At 44.7% G+C, this 17,426-nt stretch overlaps 1 protein-coding gene across 1 annotated transcript; it reads left to right on the top strand.

The window, feature by feature from the left end:
* The first annotated feature begins 2,109 nt into the window (after positions 1 to 2,109).
* On the top strand, positions 2,110 to 17,002 carry LOC149366293 (lysosomal protective protein-like). The gene is made up of 11 exons (XM_089555606.1): positions 2,110 to 2,223; positions 7,027 to 7,222; positions 8,218 to 8,387; positions 9,771 to 10,009; positions 11,601 to 11,692; positions 13,098 to 13,194; positions 13,483 to 13,653; positions 13,861 to 13,979; positions 14,700 to 14,859; positions 15,743 to 15,835; positions 16,919 to 17,002. The coding sequence occupies exons 2-11, from the start codon at positions 7,047 to 7,049 to the stop codon at positions 17,000 to 17,002; spliced, it is 1,401 nt and encodes a 466-aa protein (XP_089411732.1). The 5' UTR covers positions 2,110 to 2,223; positions 7,027 to 7,046.
* Positions 17,003 to 17,426: the final 424 nt, after the last annotated feature.

Below are 17,426 nucleotides of genomic sequence, written 5' to 3'. Positions count from 1 at the left end.
TTATATATGGATTGCATTTGAAAGCAAACATTTGACAGCTGAACCCTGCGGTGCGTGTATTGCCACGCTCCAACCCAATTACCCGTACTTACTGGCGTCTCAGCGTCATTTTAAAAACGGCATATTCCGGTATCCAGTCCACACGCTATAGATGTTTAAAAGTTAAAAAATTAGAATCTTTCGGACAATCTACAGGCGCGTGTTATACGGCCTTTTCTTTTTCTGTAACGTGTGATATAGTATGTAGCGGATTGTATTTCTATGTACCGTTCTTAGTCTGTATATCGGCTATGGACAATGCAACAAATCCGGACAGACTAGCGATAATAACCGTTTTCTCAAGCACAAGTGGAAGCCTGCGCATTACATGTACATATTGAATGTGAACAGAATACCGGAAACTATGGTAGCTTTTTTAAGCGTTCCCGAACAGCAACGTCTGTTTTTGTGAACGCGGATCAGTGGTGGAATCAGCAGCTGCAGAAAGAAGTGCGTGAAAATGGGAAAAAAAAGCGAGAACCCTCGTGCACTGACAACTGCGCGCTCGTTAATAAGTACATACGGCCGATAACCCGCGAGAAGACTCATATTCACGGCCTTCTCCACGAAGCATGACTGAAAAACATGGTCGAAAATGCAGAACAAAACCGGTTTTTCGAAATAGTGGCCAATTTATTTTGTTTCGATAATATGCTATTCATTATTTCTCTAGGAAAAGCCACCTAACACTTAGTTCATGCTTTCTTCCCTTACAAAATTTTTTAGAAAGTCTATAGACTGTCCATAGAAATCTATATATAAAATCAATAGACTCTCTATAAACAAATGGTAGATAGCAGTCTACAGGCGATACAAATGCTATAGACACTCTATAGAAAATCTACAGATTTATGACCATACACTTTTAGTACACTTTTGTCTATAGACATTCCATGACCGAATATACAAAAAGAAACATCCATAGGAAAGTAATAGAGTCTATAAGAAGTCTATAGACTGTCTATAGGACATTTTTGTTAGGGTTATTTAAAAAACTTCTCGGTTAATTTTAATGCTTGATGCCTTTGGCCAGGGGCCTATTCGCGGAGACAATCATACTCAATTTCGGCGCCATACTGGCGTTAAATATTTCGCATACTCTACAACGCGGGCTTCCAGAGAACGCGCACTCATGAATATATAGACGCTTTTCCTACCGGAGACGTACGCTGGTTTACCGGACGCCTCCTGCGAATGCGCACTGACATGGTGGGACCAGCTGTATGCGCAGCCGGCGTCCGGTAAATAAGTATACGTCTCCTCTAGTACGTCTCCGATATGCTAAAAGCGTCTAATGTTAGCTGCTAAGCTTTCTGAACATTATATTACTTCTTTAGAGAAATAACGGATAGATAAAGAGAGGTAACTATAACGAACGTACTTGGAAATAGAGCTTTGCGGGAATACGGTGGCCGCAACTGGCGAAGGACAGGGTTAATTGGAGAGACATGGGAGAGGCATCTGCCCTGCAGTGGGCGTGACCAGGCTGATGATGATGATGATGCGGAAAGTGCATGTTATAAAAGAGATATCTGGAAAAACAGAATGACATGAAAATGGCTCTTTACGTTTGCCCTTTAAAACAAGGTTAAATGCGTACGTCGGAGTCGTCATTCTAGCAGAAGTAATCCACTATGGTGGCGCAAGACCGCACGGTGACACCTTAATTTGCAAAAGTTACAAGTATAAAGATTTTTTAGATAATGGCTTCACAAGAGTGTCGAGATAAGTGCTCATTGCTATTATCTCCTTTTTTGTGAGGAGAGAAGCCGGCATACATTTTAGCTCCTTCTGAAACGGCAGCCAAATCATAAGGCAGCGAAGCACAGAAAAATGTTCTAAGAGCAGGTAATTTCTTTTTCTGGCATGTTATCAATGTTAGGATATAAATACAAATACTGCCTCAGAAACGCGCCTTCACTGAGAATCGCGGTCAGGGATTAGATAACGATGAGGGATATGTTTCAGACAGCGAAGGTATGAAGATATGCCTTATCATGAGCTCTTATGAAGCCGCTATTGTGTTGGTCTAATCGCACGTGCTTCTATCAGGTGCCCTACAGGGTACGAACGCATGGGGCTGGACACCGGTTCTACTATTCCGCGTCAACCGTGGCCGCGAAAGTGAAATCTACCGAAGCGCTCGAAAATATTTCATTGCCACCTGTAATGCGGCACTTTCCTGTGAGTATTCTACGTTTTGTTCCCGGATCTATAATGCTGATGTGCACAATATTTTCACAGACTGGTCTCTTCTTGAAATATAAAATCATCTGTAGTATGTCAGTCACGACTAAAAGCCGTTGCCTGCCGACTACTCGATGGTTTACCTGTGCAGGGAGCAATGATGTAGAACTTTCGGGTGTCCTAAAATCTGCTTCTCTCTACCCACGCCAGTTTCTTGGGATTCAGTGGGTAGTACAGTCGCGGACAAAAATAAGTGCAACACCCCCCTTCCCTCTTTTGTTCTGAAGTTTGCCGCTGCGCATGGGGGCGCGACCTGACCAACACTTCCTTTAAAAAGAAATTTAACGAAGAAGATGACACATGTGCAGTGTGTGGTCGATCTGTGGAAACAATTGAACACGTGATACTCAAATGTGATGATATCCATCCGGATGTCGATGCAGGCACAGTCACTCTTCTGGAGACCCTAGGGTTTAAAGATAACAATGGTCATGTAAATAAATCTGCAGTAGAAGTTAGCAAAAAGCGATTGGAGGATTGGTGGCTGAAAAGCAGAGATGTGGCATAAGGTTAGAAGTGTAGGAAACCGTAGGTAAAGAAGATGGCGAATCTTAATGAGAATTGACAACACAGTTGAACAAAAATAAAGAAAGAAAAGCTGAGCATGGTGGCATTTGCACAACCCCGTTTAAAAGGGGGCGCTACTATCCATCAATGCATCCATCTTCCTGCGGTTGCGCCCGGCCCAGTGCGCCAGTCTGGACAGCAGGAAGGCTTCGTCTGGTGGCGCCCCCATGCAGAGCGGGAAGCTTCAGAACTAAAGGGGGGGTGGGGGGGGTGGGGGGGTTGACTCTCACTTTTTCCCACGACTGTACGTAAACTTTTTTTTTTGTTAACTACTGATGCCAGTTCGCCAGTGGTTTTCTTAATCTCGATTTCCACTACGTTCCGCTCTGCAGGCATTTGTTTTCTAATCTGTATCCATGTCTCACGCGCTAACATATCTTTTGGTATTTATTTTTCTTTGTTTCTGCGCTTTATATTGGGAAACTTAACTAAAGTAAAACTTAGCGAGCACAGCGACCAATGTAATAATAGGCGGTAAAAATAGAAGCCTTTTCATCTCAGTACTGAATGATCAGGGCAAAAAACTGGCTAAATGCCTGTCACCCGCAGCCGCTGCTCAATCGCTTCTCGGCCTTTTGGCTAAGATCAAAGTGTAGTGGCTTTGGCGCTTAGCTGTTCAAGTTCCCCAGGTCGAATCTTGGCCGGATGGGAATCGAGCTTGTGACGCTTGGGTCGCAAGTCAAAAGAGGGACCCCTACGTCACCGAGGTACGCTGGTTTGATTTGGTTAAAGAGAGGCCTTGTGTGTCTCGTTCGACACTGTCTGTGCCTGCGAAGTGATATGTGAAGAGAACGCCAAGCCTCTGAAGGAGTTAACGCTTTCCCGTCATAACCTTATGTTATCGCTTAAAAGTCCTCCCAATTTTTCCGCCAGCTTTTTTGACCAGCCTGCCGATCCACTTTAGGCTAAAGCCCGTCTATCTTCGTGCACGTAACAGCATCTGTTGAACTGTGCCCGCTATATTTTCTTCGTCCTCGAATTTTTAGACGGGTGTCTCACATGTACCCTTGCCGTCGGAAGTCTTTGAAATCGCACATTCGCTAAACGTTCTCATTTGGCATAAAGGGCACATTATCCGATATTTATTAATGCAACGTTTATTCGGACAACCCATAACTAGGCTTCAGGTGAGTATTGGCGTTTCCCCGCGAGAGCAACAATGAAGTTGATTTTTGTTTTCGGTAACACTGCATTCCATAACCTGTTCACTGCATTTGTGCGGCCTACAAGAATTTGATAGAGAAGAGAAATTGTATTCAGCAGTCAGCACTGTGAATTTTCGCTACAGGTATAGCGCCTATTTGTTCTTTCCCTTATATTAGTGGTTTCTGTTTCGCAATTCAATAAATTTCAATAAAAATGGCTGAGGCTTAGCTTAGGTTAAGCCTAGTCAGATGCGAAGCATATTGTCGCCGAGTTGCATATCGAGCACGCCGCTTGGCTAGACGTTCTTCACGCTATTCATCAGTCTCTGTAGCACGCCGCAACTTTTGCTTCTCATTCCAACGAGCAGCCCTGTCTCCAGGAGGCATCTCTATCCCGTGTACGCCTAGCAGAGGCAGGCGCACCCCCTTGTATACCGCCGCTCCAGCATCACGTGTTCACTACAGCGCACCTAGCGGCAGAAGCAGGAAACACATTGGTCGCGACGCCTCGCGCGACGGCGCGAGCTGGGGCCCCGTTTCTCCTATGTCGTTACGTCACGCATCACGTGGTCCTCCTTGCTCGTGACGCCTCGCGCGACGGCGCGAGCGGGCCCCCGTTTCTCATCTGCTGTGACGTCACGCACCACGTGGTCATCCTTGGTGACGACGCCTCGCGCGACGGCGCGAGTTGGGCCCCCGTTTTTCATCTGCTGTGACGTCACGCATCACGTGGTATGACATGGAGGTCACGAAAGGTCAATGGTAACGACACCGCCGCGCTCGAGGAGCTGGGTTGGGCTATTTTAGTATGCTTCGCATAAAATGCAGTACCAACGTGTAGAAACATCATGCTCAGTGGTAAAGGTTACCTTACATTTGTTTTATAGTTTACTTCCCCAGTTCCAGCGACAATCTAAAAGGCAGTCACGACTCGACGCGAGTGGCTTTATTGCCGGCTTTCGTTAAATCACCACACTACCGCAGCACTGGGGACTAGCCATCAAAATATGGGTGGTCGTAGAAAAGCTCCATTTCCGTTGTAGCATTAATCATGCGCAGGAACTTTCTGACGTATTTGGCAAATTTTAGCGGTGAAAATAAGTGCGATAAGCGCACCTACATGACCAGCTGGAGGCAAAAGAGATAGGTGGCTGCTTACTGCTACTACGGATGAGTCTGGTGTCAGCGACACGTGGAGCTTGTGGAAAAAAACAATTTCGTATTTGTGGTACTACATGTGTCCCGCAGCGCGTGCTAAGCACGTAGATTCCTGAGACCTAAATAAGGTTTCAGTGCTTTCGTTATAACATCTTATGACCTTAAACAAAATCTTGGACGACGCTTAACCTACCGCACAATGCGATAGCAATAGTTTATTCCCACTCAAATGCTCCTTCTGTTTGATGGAATCATAGACCTGGCGGAGTCTTTATGCCATCACTGGCGCAGCGGATAAGCGATGCGCCCAGGCCGGTGGCTATTTAAACCACAGCCACCTGTGGTACTTTAAAGGCGAAAGCATTTAATGGCTCATACTGTCGTCCATTATTAGAGGGTGTCACACGCGTTTAACTTTAGAACTAAAAACGATAGAAGAAAACCAATAGTTGCTTCAGACAGAGGAGGAAAAAATGAACCTATAAAGAAAGTTTAATGACTGCAGGTTCATTAGTTAAGTAAATATAGGCAGAAATGTCGAAATTGCGTCGAAATAGCGCAGACGTCCATATAGCCACGGGAATGACGTGACGTCACATCTACCAGAAGTCGTCACGACATAGTAAAAATTGTCACAAAATGGTCGGAAAAACGTGGTATTTGTGTCAAATTAGGTTTAAAAAATGTGCAATTAAGCGCAATTAACACTTAAGATCCACGAGAGATGTATTAATTGGCTATCGGTATAGCCACGGGAATGGTGTGACGTCACATCCACCGAAAGTCCTCACGGCATAGTGTCTTCGGCTTTCGCCTCTCAACAGCTTAGTTGAGAAAGTGTCCTCGCAATTTTTTGACACGTAGGTTACTCTTCCCGAGCTCACGTAAGGCTCATTTTGCGCAGATAGCTCTTCGGGAGCCTGTCTACCTCTCGACCAATGACCTAATGCGCAGTGTATGTTCGACAGGTCGGTATTGCACTGAATTCTTTCAAATACTTTTATTGCTGGCTGCCACCGTAGACAACTGCCCGCACTCGGTGGATAGGTTGCCGTTTGCTGCTTCGTGACACAAACGGACGGCGGCTGGCTTTTCGGGCGGACGGGACGTTTAATGCTATCGCAATAAAAACAATGACCTCACTAGACGCCTTCAGCAAGCCGTGTTACCGTTACCGGGGTATCGGGAGACCGCCCACTGTCGGTGAGCGCGTGCTGATTGGTCCCGATGCTGCAGGCGCGCGCGCAGCTGCAGGGTACCTTGCGCCATCTGATGTCGTCAAGACAATTTGCGCAGCGCATTGGCGGCGCGCGGGTTGCCAGTACTGCAGTACCGGTAATGGCTACACAGTGCACGGTATGCTAAACGTGGCTAATATCCGAATAGACCTTGAAGGTAGGAAAGCTGCCGAACAGCGATTGACGCCTGCAACTAAGCCGTTTACTATTTCTGTGGTCAGAGACTTGGTGGCGCTTCTCTTGTCGGCTAGATTTGGGCTTTACGGGGAGCACAAGAAGTGCACGCTGTATACTTCGTTTATATTTTTCGAGGTGTTTTTTGGCATGCTCTTTGCAGACTGCAAATTATCTGGGAAGCAATGCAAAGCAGTGCAATCGAATTTACTTTAACTCTGTGGCATTCTCGCACATGCAAGTTTTCCAAGGAGCTGCCTATTCCATGTCAGGATGACGCGACATACGCAGTCGTCGACATGGGGAACGCAATCGCCGAGACACTGCGATGTTTGAAGTTACGAACTAAATTGAACTAAACGCCACACTGCCTGCTAGGACGTTGAGCACAAATGTAATTATTAGCAAGCAGTTAGCCATAGTTTCCTTTCTCGTGTTTGTCTGCCCTTTGCTTACAGATAAGCCATCGAACACGAAAATGAAGTCCATGGCTCTTCTAGTCTTCTTGGCTGCCGCGGCTGCAGTGTCCAGCGTGTCCGGCCAGGGCCCTGCGCAAGACGAAATCAAGTCTCTACCAGGGCTTGCCGTGAAGCCCACTTTCAAGCAGTACTCAGGATTTTTGAACGCTGGCCCGAATAGAAGGCTCCACTACTGGTACGCGAAATAGTATTGCCAGAAACATTTCAGATCATGAGTTCCTCAGCACATTCTGAAACCTCGGCTCTTCATAGAGTGCTTCAGCTTAGTTGCCCTAAATGTTGTTGAATTCTTTTTCTCGTGTAGTTCCGTAATCGGAGGAGACGTAGTGGTAATGGGCGGACAACTAATGCTGGATGTGGTTTTCGTGCAAGATTGTAGAGGCACTGCTTATTCGAGAATATTGAAAGCAGACTAACGTGAGATGTGGACGAGAGATGGAGCTGTAAAAACTGCTGTTGGGAAAGTGTTTTATTCTGCCCAGCCTCGACGCATGCTGACGCCCAATTAACCCTCACCGAATCAGGAAACCGCACTGCTCAAGCCAAGAATAAAAAAAAATCACTGCCAATCTACAACCCTTTGCAAAATTTCAGAACAAACAAACCAGTGGTATAGAGAAGCGGTTGGTGCGCGTTGTCTTGTGCCATTAAGTGACTGTAGACACTTAATTTTAGTTGCGTGTTTTCTTCTTTGCAAATGCGTCAGACATAAGAATACATGTATCAGCGCGTGGTATTCTCCTACCACCATTATATAATATATCGTTGAATTTCTTCTCTCAAGCCGGTTCGGTTCCAGTTCCATCAACAGAATGATGGCTGGGCTGTGAGGTGGGATTGAGCTTTGGGTTACGTGAGCCACTAAATAATCGGCAATATAAACGCTTATTCATATATTTAAATCACAACAACAAATACACTAACTTGCTGCAGTGAACTGTAATGACAACAAGCATTGTACCAGCAGTTAAATCATCGTTGTTTCTTGCCTCACGGCGTTAACCTATGTCCTTATCTTTATGTACATCTTTAACATCGGCTTTGAAGCAAACCATCTCCTATTTAGGCTGTCTGCTGGTAGTTTGCGGCTGTTTCAAATTTGTACGCAGCTGGTATCTTTGCTGAACTATTGTAACACGGCTGAGCATTGCGCTCTCACGTTTAACGCAGGTACGCGGCGAGCCAAACTGGGAAGGCGAGTGTGGATCCGGTCATAATTTGGGTGAACGGCGGACCCGGATGTAGTTCCATGCTCACCCTAATGATGGAACACGGTCCTTTCCAAGTCGTGGACAAAGGACATCGTCTGGTGCCGAACGACTTCAGTTGGAACAAGGAAAGCCCTTCTGTTTTTTATATCGAGCAGCTGCCTCTTACATGAACTAAGCATCAATTCGGCTGATATCACTGCATGTAGCAAAAACATTAACGTAGTACGTAGTGGTCGAGAGTTGATGCGAGCATGCAATGAATTGCAGGAAAGGTGCACAGTATTCAATTACGGCTCATGGATACTGACAGCCGCGCTCGAGTCTTGGGGAGCGTCCTTCATGAACCACTTTTCTTTCCTTAGTTTTTATGCAGAAAGGACAGTACACCCGGCCTTCATTGCCTCTTTTGATATATGCTGACCCGACCGACCAGCGCACGCCATGCGCGGAAGAAGAGGGATGGTATCGGCACGCAGTACATAAAATGTTGTTAGATTCGGCGCGACCGTACTCCGCCCTGACCGCCTCCGCCGACCAACACAACGAACCAATTAGAGCTCGTTACTGGTCATGCTGATGGATGGCACCACGGGAACTGTGTACAAGGGTTCCCGCGCATTCGTAATGATGGCAACTCACGCACTGAATTCGCCTCACCTATCAAGCACCACCAGGACAGCGGGTGCGCTCCTCGGGCTACAGGGCAGAACTGAGGCTCTTCTGCGCCGCGCGATACCTTTGCCCACGACGGGGCTATAAAGGTGCTGTTCGCGCATGCTCTTCTTTGGCAGCAGCGAAGCGCGTATAGCAGCAGGAGCCGGGTGAACTAAAAAATTCGCCAAAGTTCGTTTACGTTCGCCTGCGTGTTCTCTCTCCGTCCTGACTCGAAGGTCGCCGGTGGCGCGCCGACAACCTGGGTAAAAACTTTTCATACTTATAAATGATTGTAAGGGCCATGGAAGCAACAAAGGGCAGCAAATATGCACCTCCGTCTAAGTAGCTTTAGGTGCGATAGTATGTAGAGAGAAACACTAATGGATTGGTTTTATGGTTTTATGGGGTACGTGAAAGGGCCTAAAGCGACTCAGACTATGAGGGACGCTGCACTGAACCGCTGAAGAAATTTCGACCACGTGGAGTTCTTAAACGTGCACTGACATTGAAAATAATGGAGGGTATGTTGCTTTTAGCACGCATACCTGTTCCGATGTTGAAGATACTATATTTTTTAAAGAGGGGCAATGCTTTTTTGCAAACAGAGGAAATGCCCCAAGAAAACTTGCATAACTTTCAAAGGCCAATGGAAGAATGAGCACGAATCATTAGCATAGGACGCACACCTTAAGCGTTTATTGAGTTGATCAATAGCCGAACAGTTTAGCTGTTATGAAGTTGTACTTATGGTTTTTGAAAGAGGCATACAGATGATTGGAGGTATTGCGGCATTTGGTATGTAGAAAAGAAATAGGCCAGCATTTTTTTTCCAACTGTCGTTGTCATGTATGCAGGCAGCCAACTTGGTCTTTTTGGATGCGCCAGCAGGATCAGGCTATTCGTACGACGCAACCGGCAACTACACCACCAATGACGAGCAAGCTGCAGACGACACCTACTTGGCCATACTGGACTTCTACCACAAGTTCTCCATATACAGCAACAATGCCCTGTTCATTACTGGTCAGGGCGTGTCTGCCACGCATGTGTCCCTTCTGGTTGAGCGACTGCTCGATGAGCCAGCGATTAATTTGACGGTGAGGTCTATAGGACCACGGCTTTATGTACTTGTTGGGCATCTTTATGAGAAAACTCTTGGTCGTAAGCGCACAGGGACGGCGAAGTTTTTTTTCTGTTCAAACTAGGTTCATTTGTACACACTTATTTATCTTTTCGTATATTTTGTGGGTTACTGTTGCTGGTTATTTTAGTTCTATTTCCAGAAAAGACATTTCTGCAGCACAATAATTTTCCAAACCGGTCTCGGTTCATCACAAATGCTGAAATTTTTGAAAATTATTTTAGTATGCTAGAAAACAAACTCTGAAGTCTGAGCTTCTGCAGGGCTTCGACAACGATTTCCTCTCACCATGGGAACCTATCGTAGTGAGCGCTTCAGAAGCGGTGATGAGCAGGAAGTATCTTGGGCAATATGTTGTACAGCAGAGCTGTGATACACACCTCTTATGGCGGCTCACACATGGCTTCGTTCTGTGATCACGCGACCACCCCCTGCACGTGCCTTGCACTGTCTTTGTCGGTCTTCAGGTGGATTGCCCACTGATGAGGTGAGGGAGTGGGGGGGGGGGGGGTGCTAGACCACACCATCATGCGCCCCGCCTGTCGCCTCCGGGGATCTTTGACGTTATAGGGATGGTTGCGTGGCTGTGAGAAACCCCAGGCGCTTTGGTGCGCCTCTCAGACGTCGCACGTAGCCGTGAAGTGAGAGCCCAAACACATGCAGTGGATTCAACTTACATAGCATGCATTTGGAACTCTGCCTACGAACGTGCTGCTTGATAACTTCCGCAAGTATGCGCCCGCATACGTAATAGACAGAAGGGACAGCGTTTACGCCAGCCGGCGTAATGGAAGACTCGGAGCATTGGAGGACTCGGAGATAGGAGTACAGCCTGTCTTTGAACTTAGCAACTGCCAAACGTCAATGTTACAAAAAAAGAACATTTGCAGTAACTCACTGGCAGTGAAAGACAAACAGCCTTTAGGTCTTTTTTTTATTTTTCACGAATTCTCCAACAATTTGTCACTGCTGTTGTTCTATAAGGTTTATTTCAACAAGAAAAACGCCCCACAAACATTCGTCTGTGCTGCGACAAGGCCCAAATAATTTCCGTTCCCAAATATTAAGTAATAAATATTATTCACGATATATATTATTGCTGCTATGATTTCCACAATCATCAAAAACGTATACGAAAAAAAAGTTTCGAAGAAGGGCATATTTCGAACCGAAACAAAAATTGGGTTTCATATGTTCTAATTCCGGAGCACTTCGAAGTCAAAGGTTAACGCGATAGCATTGGAGCCGCATGGGACTGCTATCACCCTTCCAGACAAATTTACCTTTTGTCTGGAGGGATGTGACGTCACCTAACTGGATGCGATGTCAATTCCAGCAAAGGTATCAACAGCTGCGAAATTGAACGCATTTCCAAAGTATAATTCCATTATGTATCGCTCTCATTTTTTCTCCTGTGCGCTCAGGACAAGAGCGTTCAGACGGAGAATCATTATTTTGACAGAAGGAAAATGTGCATTTAACGCTTAAGTTATTGAACTCACCGAAGTTTTCACAAGGGTTTCATATATATTCTTTTCCTCGCCAAGGGCTACGCCATCAATAATGGAATTCTGGACGAACGTGCCAGGGCCAATTCTCTTATGTTCTTCAGTAACTACCATGGTCTCTTTGGACGCAGGTACTTGACTCATATCTTGCTTCATCAGTACGCTCTGAATGCCGAAAAGTTAGTTTCAGTTGGGGAAAGAAACAGAGAACTTACTACAAGCTACTAATAAGGAAGTACCGAGAGAACTTTGAGGAAGTGTTAATGAGGTCGTTGTTGTTGTATAGAAGAACATTATGGATGTGCTTCCTTAAAATTTAAGTCTGGTTTTTTATTAAGCGAAAGAATAATATTATTTGAAACACAAGTAGTATTCTGTAACTTCATGGTTACGTCTCGCTTCAAACTTTCTTTACGGACAAGAATCCACGTAGCTTTTTATTTTGTGTACCACTGTTTTTGTATCCATTGTTTTAGGAGGAAAAGAAAATTCTGAATTAAGATGTGGGGCCCCATTCTGGAAAATTTTTTATTGTAGATACAAGAAGCAATGTATTTTTCTCTCTTAAATTTATCATTTCTATCTTTATGAACAATAAAGAGTAAACAATATTTTTAAAATATTGATTTTGTTTTAAATTTACGAAATATTCACTTGAGTCCAGATGTCGTAACTTTAATTTATTCGATCACAAAGCAACTTGCATTGGCACTGATATAAATCAAAACTTGAGCTGTGCAATTAACCAAAATAGGTATGATATGTTGAAATGTCATTGTATTATATTGGAATGAGCCAAAACAATGCATTTTATGCAGGTGCCTAAGAGCAAAATGCCAAAATATCAAAAATATTGCAGTATTTTACTGATCATGGCCCTTTGAACAAGCGAATAGTAAGCCTACCATGTTTCATTAAAAAGCTTTTACAGGAATAAATCGAAGCACATTTGAGTATGAGGAAATGTCGAAACGGATAGTTAAAAAAGCAAAAACAGTGAGAATAGCTACAGTTGTTACCATTTATTTTACAGGGGCTTCAAATTCTTCACATCTGTCACTTAGCTTCTCGGGATTGGAAGGTTAACGTGTTTGTTTCAGGAACAACGGACCACCAAAATTATTCGGGCTTATCGGTTGTTTAGTCTAAAAAAAAAATGACTACGTGAGAAAGGAGCCTTCCGGCTAGCCGTGCTCACGTAATCCTTCTGCCATCTTGCGAAATAAATAGCGTTAGAGGAGATTAGTTTCAGTAGGCTACATATTAGGCGATCCGCTTTAAATCATACCAAACTTACACAAAATTGAATAAGTTAAATGTGAGGAGGCTAAGGAGAAAAAAAGATCAAGCGGAACCAATATAGGGCTTCGACCTGCAGTGAATATGTTGTGGGGCAAAATCAAGATAACATTTGTGTAAACAGCTGAACACTCTTTCATGTTAATTAATTTCCCTATGAAGCGCAGAGAGATTGTATTAAAATGACCGCTCCGTATTGTTCCAATTCCTAATTGTTCTTTTATTGTTTTTTTTAAGTTTGTGGAAGAAGCTTACTACAAACTGCTGCAACGGTGTTATCACACAAAACACTTGCAACTTTGTTGATTCAACGACATCGTCCTGTCAAAGCGCGGTAAGTAGGTATTTCTCAGCTGGTCTCTTTCGTAGCTGCTTTTTTTATTTCCACTTTCTCCTTATTTCGTTGCTGTAAATCAACTAAGAAGCACTAAAGTGGTTTTTCGAGAAAATATTTTCTCACTATGTGGGGAGATGGTTGTCCTGCAACCACTCGTCACTACACCTTTACTAATGGAGCGAACCCTGGCTGCAATCAGAAGGCTAGGTGGCGGCAATCAGAAGGCTAAATAATGTTTTTGTGGGTTCTTACGCGCTGCTGACGGCGCAAACTTTTGTTCCGCAGGTAAAAGAAGCCTCCATGGTCGTTACCAGCCAGGGTCTCAACATTTTCAACCTGTACTCGAAGTGTGAAACGTCGCAGAACGCATCAGATGGCGTATTAGGTCCGGGCTTTGGTTCCATCTACCACAGATCACGGGTGTCTCTTGTCCGAAGCCTCACGGCAAGCGAGCTGGTATGTGTCTGGCAGTTACATATCCGCTGTCACATGTCCGTGAAGTGATGCGTTTACAACTTCGACTGACACACATGACTATAACCACCTATTTTTAATATTGCTAAATGAGTTTTATTATGTTTGATCATTTTGATGCAATCATAATAATCAAGGACTCAGATTTTCCAATATGCGAGCTCCAAATGGATTTCTTTTTGTTCCAAGGATGTCAAGTGGAGTCCGGCTTGCGTAGATACAACTGATGTGTCCGCTTACCTGAACAGGCAAGACGTAAGGAAAGCCCTGCATGTCGAGGAGTCCCCACTTCAGTGGCAACCGTGCAGGTAAGGTTTTGGCTCATTATAGCGAACTTCCTAAGCTTACCTTGCGTTCAGCCTGCTTAGGTGTGCTACGAACAGCTTCGGCGTGGTGAGCACATTAGCAGTTTACATTTTTTAGCGTAGTTTCAAGTCAACGGAGTGTCCCTAGGCAGAAGGTCATTAGAGCATTTCAGGTGCAATACAAAGCAAGTCACCCAGAAAGAACAGCTCCCAATGTCCACAGGCCCACGTCAGTGATTTCGACCGCTGACGACAGCACAGTCTTTGCATAAAACACCATGCCTTGGAAGGTTATTTATTCATTCATTCCTGTTACCTCGACAGACCGTCACATGTTGTGTAATATGCATAGCGAGGAGGGCGGGGGGAGGGGGACTTCCACCTAACAGATGGAGGCTTTAAACGGACGCCCATGCCACCAGACAATTTTCGTATTCATGACGATATCACGCATAATTGTGAAAGACTTAGCGTATTGCAAATCAAACAGAAACTTTGGTACTCTATCTAAAAACCGCATGGATGATAACATCCTTCGAGCTTCCTTTGAGTTTATTTCTAGTAAAATGGACGAAAACGCCGGGTCCTCTATTTTGTCACGTAAGTGCTCACGCGCGGAGTGATGGCATAAGAGGCCGAAAGCTAGTTTTTCAAATATAACCTCTCTGACGTTGGAAGTTATAAATTACGAAAATTTCACAATATGTCTGCCTTTATTTTCAGTGACGTCATCAAGTACGACGTATTGTACCACGACCTCAAAGAGATTGTCCGGAAAATAGCCACCAGGGGCAAGGTGCGGGCCCTGTTCTACTACGGCGATGTCGACATGATGTCTAATTTTCTCGGTGGGAAGTGGTTCGTTGACAACCTCGGTTTCCAGGTGAGTTGTGCAGCTCCAAGGCAAACATTTGCGGGCCTTGGAAGATAAAAAAAAACTGCAGGGGACACTTAAGGTCCGGTTCAAAGGTACTGTGCTAATTCCCATATATGCAGAAGCTCATCCTGAACTTTACATTCGTAGATTCCGGGGAGTCGTCATATTCCTCCTGGCGCAGTGGTGGAGCGGTTAAGCGATACGTCACATCCTGCAATGACAGGTGCACCCAGCGGCGGGCCTTGTGCGGCTCTAGTTACTCTTCCCGAGCGATAGATGATTCATTTAACTGCCACCTGCCATGGTTTTCAGTTTTATCACCACCCGGAGGGCAGGTTGCGATGCCGTCGCAAGGTCACGTGACCTAAATGTCCCATCTGTCTCCTAGGGTTCTCTCTGGGAAACACCTGCGAAAGTAATGTTCGCGAATTTTCGCTCACAACGCAGATGCCGACAACACCGACCCCAGACTTCATGGAGGACGGCGCCTTTAACGGCATCGCGTTCATAATAGAATGTCATAAGCGACCGCAAGTGGCAGAATGCTGATTCGTTTTCTTTTTTGACACATGAGAGGAAAGGCACACATGAACTAGCTCTTACAAGAGCTGTTCAAAAGTTTTTGCATCTCAGGCCGTTTGAAATTCATGCTCTGCATTTATGTATGGAATAATAGGCGACAAGTCAGTAAGTACTGCGCCCTAACTGTTCTGTGACCAATGTGCAAAGGCAAATGGGTCACCGAAGCTGCTAGCCGAATTAAATCCTTATTTTGCACAACTTTCGCCTTTGTCTGGCAGGAATGAGTTGATAAAGATACCGCACCATTCGCAGACACACAAACGCACTACCATTGGCTTCTTTATAAATCCCTCCTTTATTTACGCAGACCGTGGTCGCCTACTTCCCATGGCTGCTTCAACAGCAAGTTAACGGCTTCGCCCAGTTCTATGATGGGAATATGGAGTTCATGACGGTAAAGGTGGGTATCCCATTCACGTCTCTGTGTACCTCATCCAAAATTTTGCTTTTGTATTATTACGAGAGGGCTAGAATGAGAGCGTTGTTGAAAAACTTGCTTGATGTTAAAGACCAACTGCACTAGGGCAGTGGTTTGGTGGAATTGACGCCCGTTCTCTTCGCATAACTTTTTTTCGGGCATGAAGATGGGTTCAGAAAAAAGTGCGTCATTCGATTAAGATATCCGCAGCGAGGTTAGGTTAATCTTTTCGAAATAATAGGCGTAGCGGAAAACAGAATAAAGAGAGCAAAGCGGCCACACTGTCTAACAAAATAAAATTGTTTCATTACCCTTCTGATGTTGCCTACAACACTTAATTTTTTTTTGAACATGTTTATTGACCAAATTGAATACGCACTCCTCTGGTGTAATTCCCATTTTTGGATTACATTGGTGGAAGCTGGTACGGTGGCCCAAAATACAAGCAATTTCTTGCCTCAGGACCAGCGGTGCTTGCAGCGTAACCATTCTACTCAGACAAGTGTTTGGAAAACCAGAGCGTGGCAACTTTTCCAGATGAGAAAGAAATTCACGTGAAATAATACCTTTCAACTCATGAGTTAGTGACTTTTAGGAATAATCGTGTAGCAGAGTAAATTTATTTTTTCGCGTGTCAAGTTACGGTCCCTTTCCGCATGCGCATATCGCAAGGTTGTAAATTTGTTTTTCTCGTGTATTAAACTTTTCAGTGGCTAGTACAGCGCTGAGTGTTTCTTCTACTCTCGGCATCAGTTTATTTCCCGGTGCTTTAACTAGATTACGAACACTCACACACTAGCCTAACTCACCGTCCTAACTGATGAGACCTCAGTGTTTAAACCTAGCAATTCTTGCCGCGCTGCCTAATTAAGGAAGTTTGATGTATTTCCATTATCTGGCTCGATTGCTCAGAGGTAACTTTTGGTAGATGACAGAGATGAATAATAGTTTGCACAGTTTATCCATGAAGGCGACAAAAAGGTTAGGCACAAATTTTGCATGTAATATGCTGAACTGTTGCAGTAAGCGCTGCTGCAAAACGTGTGATGTTGTTTTCTTTCCCAGGGTGCCGGATTTATGGTGTCAAGGGACCAGCCATCTACATCACTCGCCATAATAACTCATTTCATTCTGAACAACCCTTTCTGAAAATTCCGCTGTTTGCGTACGTCAGGCTTCCATTACCCAGAACCATTGTCCAATGTGGTCTGGTCTTCTTTCTCTGTATTGAATAAAGAGGCTGCGTCGTTTACAAAACATAGTATTCAAATTATTGTTATCAGCACTTTTCAACCCTACCGACTGAATAACGCTCCCTGTGCTGTTATATCTGATAGACACTTGGTAGTGACTATCGGTTTCACTTTTTTTACCAACCTCAAGGAAAGAAATTCCTTAGCACAACGCAACCTCCTGAGCTTGTCTTTAATAGGTTTCGCATCAGAACATTGCAGTGTTTTCGGCTATGTGTAGCGGCACTAATTTTTTTTTATAATGGATCACTGCTCAGAACGATGTAGCCAGCGTGCAGGTAGTAAATACAAATCTGGCTCTAATTAAAGCTTAATACTAC

The sequence above is a fragment of the Amblyomma mixtum genome, chromosome 1 (genome assembly GCF_055824585.1).
Source record: "Amblyomma mixtum isolate Tamu chromosome 1, ASM5582458v1, whole genome shotgun sequence".
Lineage (NCBI taxonomy): Eukaryota > Metazoa > Arthropoda > Arachnida > Ixodida > Ixodidae > Amblyomma > Amblyomma mixtum.
The sequence above is the reverse complement of the archived record's forward strand: the minus strand, read 5'-3'. Positions and strand labels throughout refer to the sequence as shown.